Genomic DNA, 23225 nt, shown 5'->3' with positions numbered 1-23225 from the left:
GCTAGCATACTAGGAATCTACTTCTGAAAAGATATCTTTAGTTGAACACATATGACAAGAGCTCACTCCTCTGATGGCTCTTCTTACATTTCCCTGTTAAAAACTTTTTATTTCTTTCATGCTGCTCTGATTGGGAATGGCAAAGAGGAGGGAAATTTAGGAGGGTAAAGAGGGGACATGAGAGAGGAAAAGAGAGTGAAAGAACAGAAACGTTAAACTCATGAACAACCTGCTAAGAGGACATAATCTGTACTTTACAATATTCTTGTGGGAAGAAATAATTAACACAGAAGCTTTCACCAGCAAAGGAGACAGTCAAAAGATAAACAGAAATTCTCAAAATACTATATTATGATGGGGCAGAGAGATTTGCATTCTTATGTTTTAAATTATATTGGAAAGAATGAACTAAACAAAAAAAAATCCTAAAAATAAAGACCATACTAGGATAATTTTAAGAAAACAACTACTCAGTTTACTTACACAAGTGGTCAGGACCTTTCAAGACAAGGCGAATATGTCTGCTTCCATAGGGAATAGCAACCACGGTATCATCCACTGAGGAGAAACAAAAATAAAATCAAGCCTTATGCCCCCATTTACTTTAAAACAAGCCTTAAAATATGAAGATGAAAGCCAAATGTGAAATTGAATATGAAAATAAAAACCAGAAAACAAATAAAGCAAATAAAACTTCACAAAAACCAAGGCCAGCAGTCAGCTAGTAGGACAATTGTTTTCTCAAATTAGCATCCAAAATATGAGTTCTGTCTGATTCACTCCACGACACATTTGTTTATTTGCATTTTATCTTTGCCTCTAATTAAAACAGATTTCACCTCACGTTGATAATTCATTTGGACTTGTTTGGAAGTAAAAAAATAAAAGAAACGTGCTTCAACCTTCAAAGGAAGAACTTAAAATATAAAATTCTGAAATTATCTCTGGTTTCTGCTAGCATTTTACTTAGGAGAACAAAAAGAAGCAATTGAATTCTTGCCTCATTTTAGTTTTTTAATATATCCTTAGTATTTGCAGTTTGGCAAAGGGGGAAACTAGTCATACCCAAACTTGGCCATAAAACCCACTAGATCACGTGTCCCTAGTAGGTGCTGTAGTTGGACCCCAAATGCAGAACAATTGCAAAACATCTCTGCGATCAGTGTAAAATGCAGAGACTTTCTGCCCTCCTACACAATATACCCATGCCTGGTTTCTCCCTCTGTAGGTGTACTAAGTTCCTTCTTCTTCCAAGGCATGCTCAGTTCTGCCTGGATTCTTACAATTTGTACTTTCTAAAAGGATTCTGGGTGACACAATAAGGGGCAGGGATGCTGTATCTTTGGTATATCCCATACAACCACTAGCCTCACTGTGAGCATTCGATATAGGGTAAGCAACCACTCCGGTGTATGTTACATCCCTTCCTGCCAAAATCCGAAATGTATTATGACTACTGGTTCCCCTCTAGCCACGTGTCTGTCGAACCCTTCTAAAACTCAAGCAGATAATTTAGGAATAATTTCACCTAAACAGAAACTATGCTGTTTTTCCTCCTTTCCAGGTTGTGTTTTTCTAAACCCTTAATGAGAAGTTTGAGAAGCAGCATGGCGTAGTGGAAAGACCACGGGCCTGGGAGTCAGAAGGTCATGGGTTCTAATCCCGCCTCCTCCACTTGTATGTTGTGTGACTTTGGGCAAGTCACTTCACTTCTCGGGGCCTCAGTTACCTCATCTGTAAAATGGGGATTGAGACTGTGAGCCCCACATGGGATAGGGACTGTGTCCAATCCGATTTGCTTGTATCAACCCCAGTGCTTAGTACAGTGCCTGGCATATAGTTAAGCGTTTAACAAATACCATCATTATTATTATCATTAATGATCCTAAACTGAATTATGGATTCAACTGCTTTGGATTCTATGGATTCAACTACTATGGATTCAACTTCTCACTAGACAGGAGTGAGATGTACCAGTCTATAATTCCCAGGATCACCTCTGTGATGATCTCTTATGGTGACTCAGCCTTTAACACAGCTGCTTCACTTCCAATAGCTGCTCAATTGAACCTTAAGGTGGAAATGAAGATATGGATCTTGTGGTAATTGGGGAATGGTGATAATAATAATAATGGTATTTGTTAAGCAATTACTACATGCAAATCACTGTTCTAAGTGCTGGGGGGATGCAAGGTAATCAGGTTGTCCCACATGAGGCTCACAATCTTAATCCCCATTTTACAGATGAGGGAACTGAGGCACAGAGAAGTTAAGTGACTTGCCCAAAGTCACACAGCCGACTTGTGGCAGAGCCAGGATTAGAACTCATGACCTCTGACTCCCAAGCCTGTGCTCTTTCCACTGAGATAGAAACAGGGTTGGACTACCTCCATAAAGTTGGCCATGTAGCATTCATGACTCCAGGCCATGGAATTAAGCAGAGGGAGTGAGGCACAGAAGTGGCCTATTCCAACCCATAACATTTAAATTAATTTTGATGAATGCTGCTCCTATGCAGTTCAGATCAGTGAATACATTTCCTGGGTGCTAGCTATCAGGTTTGAGGACTGTTGCTACTCTTCCCTTACTCCCTTCATATTTCTCCTTCCAATTGTCCTCATTTTATTTTCCCTCTACTCCTTAGCTCCCTACACTTCCTTCTGTCTTCCTTCCCTAGGTCTTTGCCTTCTTCCCTTCTTTGTACCATTTTCATTCTGTAGCCTTCAATAACATGCTTAGAATTGAAATTTTTAAGTGGGATTGTGCTATCACACTCACATTCCCCAGTCCAATGTCAATAGCTATGTTTCCTCTAATTTGTGAGATGGGAATGGTTGTTAGTTGAAGTAGCCATCACGACCCTATTAAAATAAGCTAAAACTGCTGCCTGATCTCCTTGACCTAGATTCTGTTTAAAATTCCCAAATGAACTGGAAATGCTTCATTGTTAAAACCCCTCTATGTATTCAGTGATTTTCAGTGTAATTTATATTCCTAAGCATGTACTCTTGAAGTCATCGTCAATGAATCTTGTCTTGATTCTGACTCATGTATTCTTTAAGATTAAAAGTCTCACATGGAATTTAACAGAAAAATAAAAATCAGTTGTAAGCCTAACAAATATTATTACAAGCATTGCTTTAAAGGTGATGACACTATAATGTACAAATTGAAATTTTTTTTACACATTTTGAAATATCTGGGGGACTCTGAATATTTATACATAGAACTGTGAACTTTGCTTTTAATTTATAACATTTGTGTTTCTTCATTTATTCTTCTGACTCAATCTCCTTTGCTGTCTGTTTACTGTTGTTCAAGGGCACTAGCTCTATGAAGACAAGGGCAGCCACTACATCCATGGCATTGAAACCATGGGGTTGAAGACAAAGTTTCATCCTCACAGCGTTCTACATTTCTTAAGGTTAAAACTCTGTACTCTTACTCTTCTGTAACCCTTTCAGTGTCTGATATTGTCCTCTTCTCACAGTGGGCCCTCAGTGAATACTTTTGATTGATACTTTTTAGTTAACTTTGTTAGAAATAGTTTCAATCTGCCCTGTTTCTGAGGGGAAAAAAAATCTTCTCACTTTCTCTTTGAGATCCTCTTTGGCTTCCACATTTTGCATATGCTTCCAGACATGTATACTTATTCAAAGATATGGATATACACAAATGCTGGTTTGGGATACTAAAGGGTTTGACCTTTAGACATTTGATATTTGTCCTACTCCCAACCCCGCAACACTTATATACATATCTTTAAATGATTCATTGTAAATTACTTATCGATTCATACTAATGTCTGTCTCCATTCTAGACTGAAAGGTCACTATGGGCAGGAAATATGTCTGCTAATTCTATTGTATTGTACTCTCCCAAGTGTTTCAAACTGTGCTCTGCATATAGCAAGTACTCAATAAATATCATTGGTTGATTGACTGATACTAGTCACATTAATTCAGAATAATAATTGTGGTATTTGCAAAGCACTTAGTATGTGTCAAGCACTGTACTAAGAACTATGATAGATACAAGATAATCAGGTCCCACATGGGGCTCACAGTCTATATAGGAGAGAGAACAGGTATTGAATCTCCATTTGGCAAATGAGGGAACTGAAGTAAAGTGACTTGCCCAAGATCACCCAACAGGTGCATAGTGGGGCTGGGATTAGAACCCATGACCTTCTGATTCCTAGGCCCGTGCTTTTCCCACTAAGCCACGCTACTTCCCAAGCTTCCTACATTAAGGGTACACACAAAACCATAAATGATCACACACTATGAAGAAAGCTGGGTGTGTAAGTATTCAGGCCCATAGGACCCAAAGTTTGATCAAAGGAGACCAAAGAAGTTGGAGAAGCAGCATGATGTAGTGGATAGAGCACAGGCCTGGGAGTCTGAGGTCATGGGTTCTAATCCCGGTCATGCCACTTATCTGCTGTGTGACCTTGGGCAAATCACTTCACTTCTCAGGACCTTGGTTACCTCATCTGTAAAATGGGGATTGAGACTGTGAGCCCCATGTGGGACAGGGACTGTGTCCAACCAGATTTGTTTGTATACACCCCAGCGCTTAGTACAGTGCCTGGCACACAGGAAGTGCGTAACAAATACCATAATTATTATTATTAGTTAGAAATCTATCTTGGTAATTGATGCCATCGTGTATCCTTTAGGACTTGGAACCTTCTGGGAAGAAATAGGTTTGGTCTGTAGGAACCGGGGAGGGGCTCTGTTATAGGGTAACCCTAGCAAAGCTTTGAAAGCCCTGGAGAGAAGGCTCTGTTTTCCTTCCTTATTCTTTTGGAAGGGTGCTTCTCTACCACTTCCAAGTGACTGGTGAGTAATAGAGTCTTCTTATTTTTAGAAGCCTGTTTTGAAAAGCCCTTCTTAAAGAGTATAAGAGCAACAGATAATACAGTGGCTAACTTCAAAAGATTATTCTGCCTAATATGGACACAATCATGGGAAGCAGCATGGCTCAGTGGAAAGAGCCTGGGCTTTGGAGTTAGAGGTCAGGGGTTCAAATCCCGGCTCCACCAGTGGTCAGCTGTGTGACTTTGGGCAAGTCACTTCACTTCTCTGGGCCTCAGTTACCTCATCTGTAAAATGGGGATTAGGACTGTGAACCCCCTGTGGGACAACCTGATCACCTTGTAACCTCCCCAGCGCTTAGAACAGTGCTTTGCACATAGTAAGCGCTTAATAAATGCCATTATTATTATTATATATTTTAGGTAAATGCAATTTATGATGTAAAAGCATATGAAAATCAACAAGGGAGAAATCTTTGAAAAAAGCACAGCAATAATTTAAAGTGGATACTTTCAAATAATTCTGATAGGATTGAAGGCAAAATAATGGCACTGTTTCATCTTCTGTTTGGTGAGGCCAATGGCCAAGAGGTTCAGAGGAAAGTGAGAATGAATTAGGGTGATTTCTGAAAGGCGAGTACTTTCTTGGAAAAATGAAAACTTAAGAGGAGGTATGAAAGGGAGTATATGAATATAAAAGAGTGTTGCCTAAAGATACTAAAACATAAAATAATAAGAGGCATGGAGTAAACCAGAGGGAAACTCTTGCATGCCATTTCAGAAAATTCAGAAAAAGGAGAGATCTCAAAGTGGGTAAATGAAAATCATCTTAGGTAACATACAATTAATACATGAAATTCACTGCCACAGGACATAACTGAGGCAAATACCTTGGAAGTCTTTTTTTTTAAGTATTAGCCACGTATATGACTAAGCATAATATGTAGCGAACAATAGTTGGGTTAAATTACAAAACATAGCAATTCTCATGCTGGTGGGTATATATTGATTAATAGCTAGGGGCAGAAAGAAATTTTGTCTTATGTATGGAGTGATGAGGTGAAAAGACCTCACACAGGCTCTAGAGATGACGACTTAAAGGCAAGGCCCCTGCTCCAACCAGTTAAGAATAGTGGTCAGTTCAGTATCCTGGGTGAGGGAGTGCTTGCTTCAGCAAGAAATGTTCACAAGTCCCACAGGCTGTAGGCAATGGAGTGTGGGGGTGGAAAAACCCATAGTGGGGAATGCTGGGTTTGTCCTATAACTCTCCAATACAAAGTAAGTTAATCTCACATCCTTTTGGCCTGGAACCGGTTCAAGAAAACCTGTTTTGGAAGTCAGTCTTGGAGCTAGGCTATGGATAAGAAGGGTGTTTGTTTCTACAAGTTGGTCTGCATGTAGAAAGGAAGCTATGGTTCAATACTTCAATAATGATAAACTGCACCATACAGGTGCTCAATTCCAATGTACTCTCATGAGGGTGGTTATGTATGCATTCATTCATTTTGCAATCAGGAGCAGTTTCTCGGGGAACGGGTGCGGATACATATGCCTAGTGGATAGAGCACGGGCCTGGGAGTCAGAAGGACCTGGGTTCTAATCCCGGATCTACCACCTGTCTGCTGTGTGACCGTGGGCAAGTCACTGCACTTCTCTATGCCTCAGTTACCTCATCTGTAAAATAAGAACTAAGATTTGTTAGCCCCATATGGGACAGGGACTGTGTCCAACCTGACTTATCTTCCCCAGTGCTTAGAACAGTGCTTGACACATATTAAGTGCTTAACAAACACCATCATTATTATGTAAGCTTGTTGTAGGCAAGGAATGAGTCTGTTTATTGCTACAGCAATTAGTATAGTGCTTTGCACACAGTAAGTGCTTAATAAATACAATTGATTGAATGAATGGATATATGATTCTCCTCCTCTGATGATGATGATGTTGGCATTTAAGCGCTTACTATATGCAAAGCACTGTTCTAAGCGCTTGGGGGGATACAAAGTGATCAGGTTGTCCCACGTGGGGCTCACAGTCTTAATCCCCATTTTACAGATGAGGTAACTGAGGCTCAGAGAAGTTCAGTGATTTGCCCAAGGTCACACAGCAGACATGTGGCTGTGCTGGGATTCGAACCCATGACCTCTGACTCCAAAGCCCGGGCTCTGGTTCTCTCCTGTTTCAGTGTGTCCTATATTCTTGTAACCACTGAAACCACTTCCTAATTGTCAGTAAGTTCTTCAAAAGGTCACAGCTTCTCTCTCAAGTCAATGCCAATGGCTGCAGTGGGTCAGTTGTAATGAGCATGCACCATTTCTTTGCTGTAGTACTTGAGTACGAGTGTGCTCTCCTTCCTTTAAAATACAAGCGGAACCTCAAAAATCTCATGTGATGGAAAGAGAGTTCACCTCAATGGCCTGCATGATATCAGTCTCATTGTTCACAAGGCTGTAGAGTCAGAGTAGAGGTGCCTAATGCCACTGGCAGAGGGACCCTGTAAACTCGTTGTAGGAAAGGAATGTGTCTGTCATACTGCTATACTGTATTCTCCCAAGAGTTTAGCACAGTGCTCTGCACACAATAAGCACTCAGTAAATATGATTGATTGATTGACCTTTAACTCTTGAACTCTTTATCATGGTAGATCGTATTCTACCAAGTGATAGGAATTTCCCTCTAGAGGAGAATAAGGTTAACAGGAGTCTACCACAGTGAAAAGCCTAGGGGCTCCGCTCTCAATGGCATGTCCTGGCCTATCTAAGTGGAGGCATGCTGCTAAAAGTGAGAACCTGGGTAATTTCCAGTGAAGATGACTTGCTTCCCCCTCCAGGGCACCCAATCTTGAAGGCCCACCCCTCCCTGTGAATTGACAGGTAAGGATGAGCCATTCAGAGCTGAAACTCTGGTGAACGACTGACAGTGGGAACACCGTTTGGTGGCCAACTCCAGCTTCGAGGCTGCTCTGTTCATTCCAATTGCCTGGCTAAAATTTATAGGAATGAATTATGCCTAGCAACAGTCAATTTCTGTCATTGGTAGTGCCATTTTCCATTCCTGAAGCATATTTCTTGACAAATCAATTTCAAAATCAAATCAATTTCAGAGAAGCAGCATGTCTCAGTGGAAAGAGCATGGGCTTTGGAGTCAGAGGTCATGGGTTCAAATCCCAGCTCCGTCAATTATTAGCTGTGTGACTTTGGGCAAGTCACTTAACTTCTCTGTGCCTCAGTTACCTCATCTGTAAAATGGGGATTAAGACTGTGAGCCCCCCATGGGACAACCTGATCACCTTGTAACCTCCCCAGCACTTAGAATAGTGCTTTGCACATAGTAAGCCCTTAATAAATGCTATTATTATTATTATTATTATTATTATTATTGTTATTATTATAAAAAGATCCCAGGAGTGCCACTAAAACGAAAGCAGCCATAGATATTGGACACAGTATATGACACAGTAGGAATCTGTCTTTGGCGGGTGGGGCGGGGGTGAGGGTTGACTGAAGACCTCAAGACAAATGTAAATCATACAAAGAGGCCTTCGGTGTTCTGCTTCAATAGGGAACACAAACATTTCAAGTGCCACACCAACCACAGATTTCGCTGTTCAAAAGCAGTCAATCTGAGGGCAGGTATTAGGAAAATATATTCAATCATATTTATTGAGCGCTTACTGTGTGCAGAGCACTGTACTAAGCACTTGGGAAGTACAAGTCGGCAACATATAGAGACGGTCCCTACCCATCAAGGGGCTCATAGTCTAGAAGGGGGAGACAGACAACAAAATATGTAGACAGGTGTCAAAGTTGTCAGAACAAATAGAATTAAAGCTAAATGCATGTTGCTCTAAGAAACGCATATTAATGTTTCCAAAGCATTTGAGTTTAAAGACACACTCGGTTCTGTCTCAGGGGTAGTGCTGTCTTCCTGTACCTGTACCTGTACCTTGACCCGGGATGCCTCGTGCGCTTCCAGATAGGGAATGCACTTCCAGATAGGGAATGTTCTTCCGACAGTCCCAGGCAAACCCAGAGCAAAATCCCGTGCTGTGGAAGAATGGGGTGAACTCGCTGGCCCCCCACCCTACACTGTAAGCTCGTTGTGGGCAGGGAATGTGTCTGTTATATTGCTGTGTACTTTAGAAGAGCATGCAAGGAGCTGACATTGAATCCCAACAGTCAGAGGCCAACCATGTGATCTAAATTTTATGTAGTTCTAATTTTTTTTGAGGGGGACGGGAAAAGTAGCAAGATAGGGTATCAGTAGGAGGGGCATATCTCCTTTTACCAGTCTGTGTTTCTGCTGTTAGCACTTATGGGACAGAACTACTATATCTATAAATACTGTAATGAGGTAGGTTTTTCCACAGCGAGTGATAACATTTTAAAAGCAATCCAAACCACTTTTTTTCTTTGGCACTTTCCACCACCTCACTTCTCCACCCTCCCTTTTATTTTATTCCCCTGTGACTAGCTCTAGGAGAAAAATATTGGATAAAAGTTCAGAAAGAAAATGAGTTCAATGTGGGGAACACAAATGTGCTTGAGGTTTTGAGAAAACAAACCACTTTGGGTGACTTTTGGCAGAACACAAGAAGAGGACAGAGAAGAGCGCTTCCAAAATCTCTTGGAATGGAGAGCTACATATTTATATGTTAGGATTCACAAAGCACTATAATCTCCAAACTGCCCACGGGTCACTTCTCAGTTTGTAAATATAGGGTGGGAGTTCTTTTGGAGTGGATAAAATATAAACGAGTGTGCTGGTTCAGCATCTGCTATAGATTGTGGTGGGCTTTATGCATATGCTATGTTCTGGTGACATAAATCACTTTGTCATGAGACACATATAGTGCTAAGGTAAATAGATCATAGTATTATTACATGCAATTGACAGGTTTTGTATTATCTCATTTGCTCCCTGTAGGTCTTCACTGGGGTGCATTTAATTGAGGGATTTACTGAACCAAAGGTGGCATCTGATTCCCTATTCGGTTTACTTTTGTTCCTTTTTAGCTTCTGTGTCTTTGCCCCAGAGATTTGTGAGTCAAAACCCACAAATCACCTCCTAGGTGAACATAACATGAACATAAGTAGAGAACTTCAATGGGGGTTCAGGCTCCTCTATGTGGGGTGGGGAGGTGAGAATGGACAGGGAAGAAAGAACATTTTCCCACCTTCAAAAATAATCATTTAGAAGTAGAGATGACTCAAAATTCAATAAAGATCTATTGTACAAAGTTTAACCAGCCTCATAAAAGCCTAATGAAGGTTCTCGGGTAATGAGCCCATGCTCTACAGTAAAAAATTACAATTATGGAAACTTGAATTTCAGTGTTCTGTAATTACTGAGTACCTGTAAATGCATCAAACCACATGTTTTTAAACAAACCCATCCTTTCCAAAGGATCTTGCCTTATTATTCAAACATTTTCAGATACTTCACACCCAATTTTATTTTGCATATAAACATATATACTTTTCCTCCTCTTGTTTTGAGTTTCTCTTGTACAAATAAAGGAAGCTATTGTTACTGTTCTGATTACCCAGTCTTAGCAAGGTGGCTCAGTGGAAAGAGCATGGGCTTTGGAGACAGAGGTTCAAATCACGGCTCCGGCAATTGTTAGCTGTGTGACTTTGGGCAAGTCACATCACGTCTCTGTGTCTCAGTTACCTTAACTGTAAAATGGGGATTAAGACTGTGAGCCCCACGTGGGACAACCTTATCACCATGTAACCTCCCCAGCGCATAGAACAGTGCTTTGCACATAGTAAGCGTTCAACAAATGCCATCATTATTATTATTAGATGTGATTTCCTATGGATGTGGACATGATCTGCTGTATCAAAATCCACTTCATTGTTCTCTTTTCCACTGGAGTGGTTCTCAGGGTTCTGAATCTCTGCTCTTTGATTTTCAGTTGATAGTCTCCCTTTCTCACCAAATTTAATATGCCCTATAGACTGGTGCCCCAAGCAAGCCCTTCTTACCTCCACTCCCACCAGAAAAATCATACCTCCTTCCATCCAAAAGAGCACTCACTAGATATTGTTTTAGGGGCTCCCCTGCATTCTCCTCATTCCTTACTGCTAAAACGCAAACTAGCTAAAAGATAAGCAACAAAGTGCTGGGATAAATAGTTCCTTTTCAGTATGGGGAAGTGTAGATGAGTTGGAAGAGGGAGTGAACCGTAAAATCTTCATCTTTGCAGATTACACTAAGCTCTTCTGGTTGATGAAATGTCATGAAGATGGGGATTAACTCAGAAAGACCTCATAAAACTGAGTGATGGTGCTGAAAAAATGCAGATTAACTCCAGTGTGAGCAAATGCAAGGTAATAGATTTAGGGGAAACAAGCCCATGGTGATGGGCTCAGAGTTATCAGTGTATAACTTGGAAAACAGATCTCAGGCATTACTGACCATTCTTTTCATTTTGGAAGTAGCCAAAAAAGCCATCAACAGGAAGGGGATAGAAGAAAAAACACAAGGCATAATTTTGCCACTGTATGAGACCATATATTACACCTGTACCTGGAACATTGTGTGTAGTTTTGGTTACTAGATCTTAAAGAAAGACATGATGGGTCTTGGGGATAAAAACTGTGAGCTCCATGTGGGACATGGACTGTTTCCAAACTGATTAGTTTGTATCTACTCCAGCACTTAGTACAGTAGTAAATAGTAAGTGCTTAACAAATACTATATATCTATAAAAGAAATATCTGGATACGGTACAGAAAAGGGCAACCAGGATGATCAAGGGAATAGAGTAACTTTTATAGCAGCTTAATTAGTTAAGACCTTTCATTCTGAAAAGATGTAGACTGATAGGGGGCAGGATTGAAGTGCATATAATCAAGAAGAGTGTGGACTGTTAAAACACAGAATTGTTGTTCCCCAAATCCCACAGCTCCAAAATGAAATGACACCCATTGATGCTTGAAGGTGATAGTTTAAAAACAAGCAAAAAAACCCCTCTTGTTCACAGAGTGGGGTGTAAGCATATGGAAATTTGCCAGAAGAAATGCTCTATAAGTTCATGAGCGCCTAGATACATTCATGGATATGTGACCAGTAATGGGTTACTAGAAGATCGGGATTTAGAAGGGAAAATTTAGGGATGTTGGACAGCATACTCTTAAAGTTGGTTCATTGTCAAGGAGAACATCCTTCACGTGGTTCTTCCAAGCATCCTGTTGCCACTATCACAGACAGAATACTGGGCCATTGTACTCTCCCAAGAGCTTAGTACTGTGCTCTGCACATAGTAAGCTCTCAATAAACACCATTGATTGATTGATGGACTACTGATCTGACCCAGTAATGGTATTGCTTATGTTTGAGATAGGTGAGAAGCTATATCAAAGTAGATATAGCTACAAGAGGATTATTACATACTAGGTTCATGGACCTTGAAAGGAAAAACAAAATTCAGTTAAACTGCCAACTAAGGAATTCCTTCATAAGAGAAACTATCTCACAAAAAAAGTTCATTGTTCATCCCATCAACGCACTATGTAGTTGAACACATTTAAAAAATAATTTGTATAAAGGATGTCCTATACAATATATCAATATCTCCTCAAATTAATCTCTTTAGTTTTATAATAAGGTTTTACTGTAGTTTTAGACTGTAAATCTGATTCATTATACTTCCAAAGAAACTCATGTGATATGGTGTTCAAGTACAACAGAAAGATATAGCATCCTTTACCCTTTAAAAACTTCCAGGAAGAAAGATTATTGGATCCACCTTATCAGATTTCTTCACTCTGTTAAACATATATACATATCTTACACAGCTTTCCCACGTATATAGTAAAATCAGGATTGGTGCAGAGTTAAAGACCTAATTGTTACTATGTGCTTTGCACAGTCTTCTAGACTGTGAGCCCGTTGTTGGGTAGGGATTGTCTCTATCTGTTGCCTAATTGTACTTTCCAAGCGCTTAGTAAGCGCTCAATAAATACAACTGAATGAATGAATGAATGCACAGAACCAGTGACTTTTACATCTGCCCTCCAGAATACCAAGAAAAACAACTTTCTGCAGAATACCTTGTAGTCTCATTTTATATTTTGATTTCAGTTTTGTTCTTACATTACTCTTATGACCAATAAACTAGGGGAAAAGGTTTATAGACTGAATCCCAAGTGGGACAGGTACTGTGTCCGACCTGGTTACCTCGTGACTACCCCAGAGCTCAGTACAAGAGAAGAAGCGTGGCTTAGTGGAAAGAGCATGGGCTTGGGAGTCAGAGGTCATGGGTACTAATCCCAGCTCCACCATTTGTCAGCTGTGTGACTTTGGGCAAGTCACTTAACTTCTCTTTGCCACAGTTACCTCATCTGTAAAATGGGGAATAAGACTGTGAGCCCCACATGGGACAACCTGACAACCTTGTATCCACCCCAGTGTTTAGAACAGTGCTTGGCACATAGTAAGCGCTTAACAAATACCATCATTATTATTACAATGCTTGACACATAGCAGGTGCCTAACAAAAACCATTAAAAACAGCAAACAAAAAAAAAACACGTATACAAGCTCATTAGGGCTACAGAGCGTGTTTTCTTCCACCACCATTTAAGTGGTAAGCTCGAGTCTTACGTTTGGTGGCTGAGAGCTGAGCTTTATACTGCCCCCTCACCAGCCGGCAGGTGGATCCATCTCCTTTGCAGATGCCGCAGTTGTCTTCTTTGACGGTGCTTCCAAGCTGGTGATCACAGCCAACGATCTGCCAAAAAAGAAAGATGTGCAGTTCAAACTGAGCACCTCCTGACTGTGAGACCCAACCCTGGGACTAATTACGGCTAAATTGCTCACACATCGTCACTGGAGGCCTGTAAAATACTACAGAGTCTGAACTGAACTCCAGAGCTAGAGACGTAGCAGGACTGTGCTAAAGGCTTTTGCAGTTCATGGGAAAAGACAAAAGGACTCTTTTTGGAGATTATCGTAACCCATATTTGAACACAGGATTCCAATCTTTTTCAATACAAATCCCACAGACCACTTATATACTAAAACAAAACCAAAAAAGGAAGGCAGAAAAGTGAAATTAGATTTCTAGGCAGATGTGCAAATCATAATAGGTAATTTAAAAAGCATTGCAGCACGTTGAACAATGTGTTATGTGGCAAAACACAAAACAATATTCTGTGAATTTAGGAAAAACCTCTCTGATAAATTGTAAAGACCGTTAATCTGTTGCACATTTAATGAAGTTCATTTTCACAGGTCAAATTTGGGATGGACTCTTCATCTCCGTATCTAAAATGCACTCCTTGCCAGTAAATCAGATAGTATTTCTGACCTCCAGGAGATCATTTATGCATTGCCACAGTGAATACACAATATATGCAACTGTGAGCTTGACTGTGAACTTGTTGGGGTCAGGAAATGTCACTGTTTACTGCTGTATTGTACTTTCCTAAGTGCTTTGTACAGTGTCTGCACACAGTAAATGCATAATACATTCATTCAATCGTATTTATTGAGCACTTATTGTGTGCAGAGCACTATACTAAGCACTTGGGAAGTACTAATTGGCAACATATAGAGACGGTCCCTACCCAACAACAAGCTCACAGTCTAGAATATGATTGATTGAATGAATGAATGAATGAATGCAAGCAATTGACAAAACTTCCTAGTTGCAGAGTTCAAGTTCCTACTGAAGAGCCAAACTTATTACTGGGTGTCAATTTAGCCAGTGGAAGAACTGGGCTCAATTCCAGTTTGATAAAGCTTTGGAGACAAAATAAGGTTTATTATTCCCTCTCATCTCATTTTCAATCATCCAAATCCAACCCAAACTGGAATTTTGGGCCAGTTTACAAAACGAGGTCATTGTTTTCTGTATCACTTTTTTTTCAATGCATCCTCATAGATCCACCTAGGACAAGTAAGTGACATGAAAAACAGCACAGAAGCCTTTAGTACTCTGTTTCTGACACAATGAGTTCTCCTTTTGAGGGGAAAAAGCCTGTCCTGACAACATCCCCATTCTCACCTTTCAAAATTTGACTCAATCTGACCTTTCTTTGTGGTTTAATTTCCCTCTTCTTGGCCTTTCTTAATAATTGCAAACATGTGTTTTAGTAAATTTAAAAAATATAATTTATTTGGAATTCTGTTGTATATGGCTGCATTTAAACAAATGTAGTGGGTAATTTTTTTAATTTTTAAAGAAACATCTTTTGAACAGATGGCAAAATAATAGCTCCATCACAGTTGTAAAGTTTTTTTTCACTGGATAATGTGTTAGACTAGTACTATCCTGATTTATTGGGTGAATAGAGGCTGCTGGCTAGTCAAATCACTGTCCTGTGCCCTGTTGCCAGACTGCTGCCCTCTTTGCTCTACTGAAGAAGCTGGAATGTTGCCTCTGAAGCTAGCAATCACTTTCCCTCTGGGGACAAAATGACTAATAAACTTTGAATATCCATATTCTCTAAAGTATTTAAAGCCCATCTGAAATCATTCCAAATTATAGGAACCTTTGATTTCTCAAAGAGTTAAACGCTCTCTGAGAATGTAATAATAATAATAATAATGTTGGTATTTGTTAAGCGCTTACTGTGTGCCAAGCACTGTTCTAAGTGCTGGGGTGGATACAAGGTCATCAAGGTTGTCCCATGTGGGGCTCACAGTCTTAATCCCCATTTTACAGATGAGGGAACTGAGGCACAGAGAAGTTGTGACTTGCCCAAAGTCACACAGCTGACAAGTGGCGGAGTCGGAATTAGAACCCATGACCTCTGACTCCCAAGCCCGTGCTCTTTCCACTGAGCCATTATATGTGGGTTATACTGTTCTTTGATAGACTGTAATGTGTCTAATGGAATTAAAACAAATCCCTATATACGTACCTCTCTGATTCTAAATGTTTCAGATGAGCCAAAAGTCAAGTTAAGAAAAGAGCAATTCATCTTTATAACGTTCTCAAAAAACAGTCATGCTAGGAATAGTTAATAAAAATAGAACTCACTCAAACATTAACGTGATCCCTATACTCCCATTTATGAACCCTAGGAAATAAACGAATTTAGTTCTAACTGGACTTTGTTTAACTTGTTTTTTAAATAAAGTCCTGCTTCATAAGAATCGGCTGCACAGTGGCTGAATTTGACATTTTCCTTTTTGGGATTATATTAGGACTAAATTAATTAAATATAGAAAGAGATGTGCAGTGCTTCTCAGTGAAAAAGAAATCAATTCAAGAGGGTGATGGAGACATGGCTATATTTTAAGAGAAGACTTCTAGAAAGACTGTAAGTGTTGGAGCTTGATCCAACAGCACACAGATCCTTGCACTTGGATCTGTTCCCTTTTGGCACTTGGTTTTCAACCCACTCTCAGCTCACTGTGGGCAAGGAATGTGTCTACCAACTCTGTAATATTGTACTCCCCCAAGTGCTGAGTGCAGTGTTCTGTACACCATAAGCACTCAATAAAACACCACTGATTGATCGATGGATTGGAGCAAGAGGTGCTCAAAGCTTTGCCTTTGATAAGTGGTTTAGGTCAAAGTCACCCAATTTTAAAACACATCAGGATGCTTCTAAGTTGGGCATTTTTATCCAACTGCATTTAGTGTAAGTATAAGGATAGCCTCTTTTTCTCTACTAATCAACTTTGAGGGGTGGGATAATTGTGTCAAATTCATATGGGGTTCATTTAGCAGTCCATGTGAATCCTTGCATCTATCTATTCGCAAGTGCAAACATGTTTGTACCTAAGAGCTGGCATGGGAGAATGAGAGCAGGTGGGTGGACAGCAGAACATTTAATATACTAAGAATGAGGTAGTTGCAGATTGATCAGTCCAGCCAAAAGGATCAAGACCTCAGACTGAATATCTGTGCTTCTGTATGAAGTGGAAGAGAACTAAGATGGAGAGCAATGAAAGTCACAAACTTGGACATGAGGGAATTACAAAAACTCACTTTTTCTCGCTGTCGATGAAATGTCTTTGAAGTCCAGAGCTTTCTGCCACCAGACATATTTGTGTAAGCTGAAACACCAAGGTGAGATCCTAATCCCTCTTGGCCATTAACTTTTATACTGTATTTTTCGAGATGGGAGCTGACCAAATAGTGTGTCCAAGTTGGTTAATATGATTTGCCCTCTAGTTTTCAACCCAGAAGTGAGATTTCTCACTTCCTATACTGGATAATGATTTATATGTATCTTGTAAAGTCACCTCAGAGTTGGCTGTCCTTCAGAGGTGAGCCAAGTGTAGCAAAAGTATAAAAAGAAACATAAATCTCAAGAGACTGAAAAAAACAGCAGCTACTGCAGAAAATGTGATAAGGATCTTAATTTTTGTATGCTCCAGCTAATCAAAAATTGGCCAAAATTTAACTGCTCACTGTATATTTTTTTTGTAACACACAAAATCACCAAGGTTTCATGGCATGCCATCCTGTAGTAGTGAACACTATTAAGCTGATTTTTCTTAATTTTATATCAGTGCATACTACAGGGATAATGGGGGAAAAAAGCTAGATAAAAATTAAGAAAAATAACAGGTAATCCAAGTTGGCTCAAACAGTATCGTCCTTTGGCCTGAGGCTCAATGGCTCAATTTTATGATAAAGATTCCATGTTGGATTTTAGTCTGAAGGCCACTTGCATGAACTGAGATGGATTCTCTCCCTCACTTTGCTGAGCCAAACCCAAAAGGCAGAACCCAAGACTAGAATGAAATATATTTATAGCGTAATTGGTAAGAAAGGAAGATCCTTGAGGCAAGAGAACAAACTGACCAGAATATAAATATGCCCCACTATGGAATTAGAACGTCTCAGAGATATGCTCAAGTGGGATGGTTTGGTATAGGGGAATGGTGACCAGGTTTAAAATGGCTCCCCTCAGTTTCTCCATCCTTGCATTGCAAAAGGTGAAGACATGATTTGGTAAATTCTTCTTCACCCAGGAATGGAGTTGCAAAGCTAGGTGACAAGCAAATGAAAATAAACACTACCTAGGAAGCCTCACTTCATCAAGCTGGAAAGTGGGGCCTGGCAGGACCAGGTAGTTGGAAAAGCAGAAGTGTTGCCACAGTTTGAACAACAGATGAGAGATGTTATCTATAAAATGTTTGAGACAGGGTGTCCACAGGGATGAAATAATCAATCCCAGGTCATAGGTGTGCCAGACTATGTGCAAATCTGTCCCCACCTATAAACACTAAGTAATATGAAGATTTCAAAACTCTCCATCTTCAACCTGGAGAAAAAAAGTATGTGGTGAGACTAATTCTACAAATCTGATTCAAGCTTTACCACGCCCCCAGGCCAGCACTAAATACCTTAAAGCATATTTGATATACAAAAACTACGGGCTGCTCACCCACAGAATAGCGATCATTGGACCCAGTAATTGTAACAGTATTTATTGAGTGCCCCCTGGGTATGATGTATTAGTCTAAGTGCTTGGGAAAGTACATCAGAAAGAAGAGCCCAGAAGGAGTTTAAATGGTAATAGGGAAGAAACACTTAAAAATATTTACCAGTAGAAAAATCAGAATGAATAATCATATTTGCATTTTAATAAACATATATAGGCAAGTGCTGAATATGGGAATAAATAATTGTATGTCCTAGATATTGAGATTTAATTTGGGAAGTATTGCTGGAGGAGTTGGGATTTTAGGAGAGCTTTGAACATGGGGAGAATTGTGGTTTCTCAGATTTGAAGAAGGAAGTTCCAAGGCTGGAGAGTCATGAGAGAGAGCTATAAGGTGAGTTTGGGGGGAGGGGGGGGGAGAGAGAGAGAGAGAGAGAGAGAGAGAGAGAGAGAGAGAGAGAGAGAGAGAGAGAGAGAGAGAGAGAGAGAGAGAGAGAGAGCAGGGTGAAGTGAGCAGATATGTAAGATAGGCAGAGAAGGTGGAGTGCCTTGAAACTAATTTTTTGTTGATGCAGAGGGAAATGAAAAATGTAGTGATCTGTGCTGAGCACTGCTGCAAGATGATGATCTGTGCAATACAGTTTTAAGTGGGGAAAAGGCTGAAGGCAGGGAAATTAGTGAGGAGATTGATGCAATAGTCTAACCATGATAAGGTTAGAGTTGGAATAGGCTGGTAGCTGTCTGGCGGGGAGAGGCAGATTCAAGAAATGTCATATAGCTAGAACAGGCAACAGATTGAATTTGACAGTTAAAATATAGTGAGCAGTCAAGGATGACCCCAAGGTACTTCACTATGTGTTATATGGCAATAATACATATCCAGAACTTTCACTTGACAGTAGGTGATTCAATATTTGTTCTTTCTCCTACTTAGACTGTGAGGAACTGTGTCCTACCTGATGAACTTGTATCTACTCCAGTGTTAAGAAGACAGAACATGTCCAGGAGCTTCCCCAAGGTCAGAAGCAAGGGCAAGAAGCGGAGAAAGTGAGCATCCTGGACATTGTGGTTTTGAAGTTGCCTTGAATAAGCAGATGTGTCTTTGTATATGTGGGACTTGTTTAGTTTTGTGTTTTAAATGGTAAACACTTTGTTGTGTAGCCATACCTTTCAATTTGAATGCTACAGGGGGAAAAAATCCAATTTAATATGCAATTCCTGACTGTTAAGCCATAGGGATATTAGATTTAATGGCATCCATGGATCATAAAAAATAGAAAGATGAATACATACATATATGTACATACACACACACACAGAAGACAGAATGCATACATGCAGGGTGTTGGAAGATAATGCTACTGATGATGAAATTTATCATCATGAGTGTGACAGATAAAATCAACATGCCATTGACAATCCTTTCTACAATGTGTTCACACAAATTCTGTCCCTTGTTGCACTATTGCATTTTTCAGCTACAGGGCCTGGATGTGTTCATTTCTTCTTCTTGGTGTTACCATCTTTCTGAACCTTCAGTTATCCCATTTCTGATTACTGTTTGCACTGCCAACCTTTCTAACTGTTCTTTGCTCATCCATATCATTTGAGATTCTGTCCACCTTTTTTAGGGTTAGTACATTTCAGCTCATTGGAGAATAAGAAGATATCGTTATTGTATTGTTATCATTTATATAGTAATTGCTTAGTGCTTTCTCTATGTCAAGCACTATTCTAAGCACTGGGGTAGATACAAGAGTATCAAGTCAGACTGATCAGGAAACTGAGGCACAGAGAAGTTAACTGATTTTCCCAAGGTTTCAGAGCAGGAAACCGGTAGAACCTGGATTAGAACCCTGGTACCCTGATTCCCAGGCCTGTGCTCTTTCCACTCAGCCATGTTGCTCCTCTATGTATATGTACAGACATACAAGTACATTGAAAAACCCTAGAATTGATAGTAATAGTACTGATAATATTTATTAAATGCTTACTATGGGTCAAGACTATGCCATGCTCCGGGGTAGATATAAAATAATCATATTGGACACAGTTCCTGTCCTGCATGGGATTCACAGCCTAAGAGACCGAAAATTTGCAAACTGGAAAATATTTCCCTCTTTCCCAAGGCAAAAGTCTTCAAAGGAACCTTCTCTTGGATTCACCATCATTACTAATGAAACCAGGCTCACCTTGGATTTAGCCCATGGGCAAAGGCACAAGTGTCTGGAATTGAGAGCTTGCTCTCTGGTTTCAAAGAATTCTGTAAGCATCTCCCATCTATAACAATGGTAACCACCTAAATGAGAAATAGACCCTGCAGGCTAATGGGCACAGGAAGAGAAAGTTTCTATTGTGAAAGAAAAAAATAGCTTTGGGATCTATTTTTACACTTTTAATTTGGGGGTTTAGTTCACTTCTCCCACTCATGTCAGTCTTTTACAGTAGGGGATACTTGGTTTTATGGGATTGGTTTTACCTAAGGTTCCCCCCCTTTTTTTTAAAAAAAAAAAGTACCTTAGGTACTTCTATCTAACCTGTGATAGAAGTTGAGGACAATTTCCTAGCCCTTTCTCCAGGTGCCCACAAAAACAAGTGGGAGGTTTGGGGCAGTGTCAGGAAGGCTATAACAAGATTGTTAATAACATTCCAGTTTCCTAGTAAACGATGAATCCATCAGACTCTGAGTATCAATAACAGGAAGTTATGGTATATTAATGATTGTTAAAATTCTTATATGCCTGTAGCCCAATTTCTTTATTCTTGCCTCACCTAATCACTTTCAAACCCAGATTTGGAGAAGGGGATTTCTCACTTTTTTCAATGGAACAGTCCCAGCAGAAACTGCATGTATTTAATATAATGGAGATGTGAATGTGCATGTGCACACATGCACAAACACACACATATCTATTCTCACCAGATGGTCAGGAAACTTTGCTTCAACAGCCTGCCTTCTCCCTCCTGCCACTTCAAAAATTAGGGTTTCTGGAGAATGCGAAACAAAATTATACAAAAGTCTGACCCCTGGCATTGTTTCTGTCTCCCAATCTGTGAAGTGCCCAAGAGGGAGAGTGCTGAATTTGGCCTCACTTCATATGGCATTAACTGTAATTCTTTGTGAACTGTGGTGACATCATGCTATACTATGACATCACCACTCAGACTCCTTTCTGCTGCTGGGCATACAGTACATAGTTTCTACTCAAACACAAGACTCTTTTGTTGAAATAAGGAATAACAGCTGGTCTGCTACCCAGGCACAAATGCAGATCCTACTGGAATGTGTCCATACTCTGAGACATCACAAAGCAGTCATTCTGACACCAGTCAGACAAACCAAGCTGTGACTCTGAGAAATAACATGCAGCAATTTGCATTTCCTTGTTCAAAACACCAGAGAGACTGTACTATCACTCAAAAAAGTTCATTAAATAATATGGTGTGTTATCTGGATTATGTACTACAGAAGAATGAGGGGATGTATGCTAAATGTGTCTGTGTGTGTCAGGAAGAGAATTGAGGGAGGAAGAAGTAGTATGAAGCAGCATGGAGTAGTAGATAGAACATGGGCCTGGGAGTCAGAAGGTCATGGGTTCTAATCCCGGCTCCACCACATATCTGCTGTGTGTCCTCGGGCAAGTCACTTCACTTCTCTGTGCCTCCGTTACCTCATCTGTAAAATGGGGTTAAGACTGTGAGCCCCGTGTGGCACAGGGACTGTGTCCAACCTGACAACCTTGTATCTACCCCAGCGCTCAGTACAGTGACTGGCATATAGTAAGTGCTTAACAAATACCACAATTATTAAGTCAAAGGGATGAGGAAAGGACATGCAACAATCGCCTCCCAAAGAGCTCTTCTCACCTTCATCAGGGTTCTTAAAAGTGTGCTCAGAAGAAGTGCCTTGGTTTTAGGATTGACTGTGAGTGAGGAGTAGCATTGGCTTGTAAAAGGAGCATTAGCTTGGGAGTCAGAGGACCTGGGTTCTAATCCCCCCTCTGCTATGTGTCTGCTTTGTGACCTTCAGCAAGTCACTTCACTTCTCTGTACCCGTTATCTCATCTGTAAAATGGGGATACCATACCCATTCTCTTTCTTCTTGTTCAACATCCTGTTCTATTTCCTTTGCTCTCCTTTTGATCTATATAGTTATGCCCTTCATTATCTCCACAGACTCTTCATTTGCCTCAAAGAACCTAATGCTCTCACTAAATTCTGTCTAGAGTTGGTAACAATAGGGAAACAAGTTTCATACTAAATTGAAAGTCTGTAAAGCTATACTGGTATACAACATCCTATATGGCTTTGAGATGTAGACCTACCATAGAAATAACATTTCATTAGTGAGATTAGTGACCTGCAAATCAAACTGAACATCAAATGGCAAGACAGGATCCAGAATAATAGAGTCCTAGAATACAGTCAGTTCAACAGCCAGAGTATTTTAAATCCATGCAGTAAGGAAAAGCACCCCATCATCCACACATGTAAAAAGGAATGAAGGTACCCTACCCTAAGAGTTTTCCCAGTTCCCCTAGAGCACCCATCAGCAAAAGTCATCATCTTTGTTGCTGGCCTAAATAAAGTAACTGTTGCTCCTGGTCTCCTCCTTTCATTTCTGAAGCAGCGTGGCACAGTGGAAAGAGCACGGGCTTGGGAGTCAGAGGTCATGGGTTCTAATCCTGGCTCCACCACATGTCTGCTGTGTGATCTTGGGTAAGTCACTTAACTTCTCTGAGCCTCAGTTACCTCATCTGTAAAATGGGGATTAAGACTGTGAGCCCCATGTGGGACAACGTGATCACCTTGTATCCCCCCCAGCGCTTAGAACAGTGCTTGGCACATAGTAAGTGCTTAACAAATGCCATCATTATTATTATTTCTATTGTTTCCACCTGCTTCCCACCTTCTGCAGCAGCTATGAGGGGCCAGATCTCAGCTCTCTGACCCACCCACCCAATTCCTGCCCATGGATTAATGCACTTTAACACAGCATAATGTGAGCTATTTTGAAATCATGACTTTGAATGCTCCACAAAAATAAG

At 40.3% G+C, this 23225-nt stretch overlaps 1 protein-coding gene across 1 annotated transcript in view; it reads right to left on the bottom strand.

The window, feature by feature from the left end:
- ADAMTSL1 (ADAMTS like 1) overlaps nucleotides 1-23225 on the bottom strand; it is a 714148-nt gene that overhangs the window by 181532 nt on the left and 509391 nt on the right. Inside the window, exons 6-7 of the mRNA XM_038769612.1 lie at nucleotides 13433-13559; nucleotides 484-558 (exon numbers count right to left, since the gene is read on the bottom strand). Of these exons, the coding sequence (XP_038625540.1) occupies nucleotides 484-558; nucleotides 13433-13559 (202 nt within the window). The remainder of the gene's footprint in view (nucleotides 1-483; nucleotides 559-13432; nucleotides 13560-23225) is intronic.

This window comes from Tachyglossus aculeatus, chromosome X4 (genome assembly GCF_015852505.1).
Source record: "Tachyglossus aculeatus isolate mTacAcu1 chromosome X4, mTacAcu1.pri, whole genome shotgun sequence".
NCBI lineage: Eukaryota > Metazoa > Chordata > Mammalia > Monotremata > Tachyglossidae > Tachyglossus > Tachyglossus aculeatus.
The sequence above is the reverse complement of the archived record's forward strand: the minus strand, read 5'-3'. Positions and strand labels throughout refer to the sequence as shown.